Below are 2,167 nucleotides of genomic sequence, written 5' to 3' on the forward strand. Positions count from 1 at the left end.
GCATCAGTCTCGTCTATTGTTATTTTATTTATTTATTTGATTTGATTTTGGCCTGTTGTTATGTGCATCAGACAGACATTTTTGGCTGTTGCATCACTTTTTTAATATTCTTCTTTTTTTTTTTTTACAAAGTGAGCATTGCATTTTTAACATGGGGTGTCAATTTAACCAGTTAAAGTCAGTGTTATTTCAGTATAATTGAGATGCTATTATAGTTTTTATTCATATTTGAATCTGTTTTTATTTTTTATGTTCTGTTTTCATTTTAATTTTAGTTAAAATTTTAATATAAAGTTTTTCATTTTTGTGTGCTTTTGTCATATTTTGTATTTTTTGTATATATTATATATAAGTATTTTAATTACTTAAAACTTTAATTATGTCAAAAAGCTCATAGGTTATTTCCCCGTTAAGCCCAGAATCCTGATCGCTGGCTAAAATCGTAGTGATGTAGGTACCTGGAAGTTGATTCTCCTCAATGAAACCTTCATATATCTTAGCGCTGAATGTCGGAGCATTGTCGTTGACGTCTGTAAGCCGTATAATGTAATGAGTTACCATGCGTAATGGCGGTACACCGAAATCCTCAGCCACTACAGTCAAATTATACTCCGCGATCTTCTCTCTATCCAGAGGAGCCATCGTGGCTATCGTGTAGCTCCCTTCATACGCTCTTTTAAGCCTGAAGTTTCCATGTCCGCCATTCAGAGTGCAGCTCACTTGCCCGTTCGCTCCAGTGTCCTTGTCTTTGATGCTGATTAAAGCCACCAGGATGTCTGGACCTGTAGCTTCACTAACATGCGCAACACCATCTGTTACTGACGTGATGGACGTGATGATGATTTCAGGCGGGTTGTCATTCACATCTCTGATGTTGATGATGATTTTGCACATTGAGGGCACAGGATTGTGTCCTAAATCGCTGGCTTGCACGTCAATTTCATACGTGGTCTCGTCTTCGTAATCCACAGGGTTTTGCAAAGTCAAATGTCCAGTTTTGTAATCCAGTTTAAATAGCTGTCTGATCTTTGTTGTGACTTGTTTGCCAAATTCATACATGACCTTTCCATTGAGACCTTCGTCCGGATCGACAGCGTTCAAGTCCAGCAGTAGCGAATCAACAGGGGTGTCCTCTGGCACATCCACAGAGTAATGGCTGTGGTCAAACAGTGGGCTGTTGTCATTAGCATCCTTCACTTTGACGGTGACATTAGTGGCGCCGCTTTTCGCCGGATTCCCGCCGTCTGCCGCCACGAGTTTGAGCGCGAAAAAAGCGCGGGATTCGCGGTCGAGCTCTTTGACGAGCACCAAGTCCGCATATTTAACCCCATCCACTCGCGTTATGACATCGACGCTAAAGTGGGCGTTCTCGCTCAGATGGTAGGTTTGGATAGAGTTAGAGCCCACGTCTGCGTCCTCGGCGGCGTCCAGCGCGACGCGCGTCCCAAGCGCCGCGCTCTCGGAGATCTCGACGGTGCAATCGGTGCGCGGGAACACCGGTGAGTTGTCGTTTACGTCCAGCACTTCCACCTCGACGTGAAAGAGCTCAAACTGCTCGGCGGACACGAACGCGACGTCAAAAGTGATTACGCACCGCGGGTTGCGCTTGCAGATGCGTTCGCGGTCGACGCGCTCCTCCACCGTAAGCCTCCCGTCGCTTTCCCTGAATCGGATGAAGGAGCCGGTGGAGGGGCTCATGAGCTTAAACCTGATTCCGGGGAAAGTCCTGCGCGTTTTGTCCGGGGTCCAGGTTACATTGCTGGCTAGAGTTCCTATGACCGTCGGCGGTCGGACCTCCTCGTATATCTTATACCTCACCGTTCGTTCCTCAGAAACGACCTGGGACACCAGCGAAATGCATATCAGCGTACCTCCAAATATCCGCGCGAATAAAAGTCCTCGCTCCATTTTAGCGCACCTGCGCGCGGAGACAGTCGCGCTGTTCATCAGGTTCTCTGAACTGAAGCGCAAAGTCACTTGTTCCGCGCGCAGCTTCTTCTCTGACCCCTCCCGCGACAGACTCACGTGCCAATGACATTTACAATGCACACGAATGACCAATACACCTTCGCACAGGTCTGATGCACGCGGGAACGAACGCGATATTCAATGCATTATAATGGAATTGAAGAGAATATTCAGTAGGCTACTGTAGGACACGGGATTT

At 46.5% G+C, this 2,167-nt stretch overlaps 1 protein-coding gene across 1 annotated transcript in view; it reads right to left on the minus strand.

The window, feature by feature from the left end:
• LOC107707570 (protocadherin-8-like) overlaps positions 1–1,944 on the minus strand; it is a 10,416-nt gene extending 8,472 nt beyond the window's left edge. The window contains exon 1 of the mRNA XM_016511637.1: positions 486–1,944. Coding sequence (XP_016367123.1) covers positions 486–1,908 — 1,423 coding nt within the window. The 5' untranslated portion in view covers positions 1,909–1,944. The remainder of the gene's footprint in view (positions 1–485) is intronic.
• Positions 1,945–2,167: the final 223 nt, after the last annotated feature.

This window comes from Sinocyclocheilus rhinocerous, unplaced genomic scaffold, assembly GCF_001515625.1.
Source record: "Sinocyclocheilus rhinocerous isolate Xijiao unplaced genomic scaffold, SAMN03320098_v1.1 scaffold1919, whole genome shotgun sequence".
NCBI lineage: Eukaryota > Metazoa > Chordata > Actinopteri > Cypriniformes > Cyprinidae > Sinocyclocheilus > Sinocyclocheilus rhinocerous.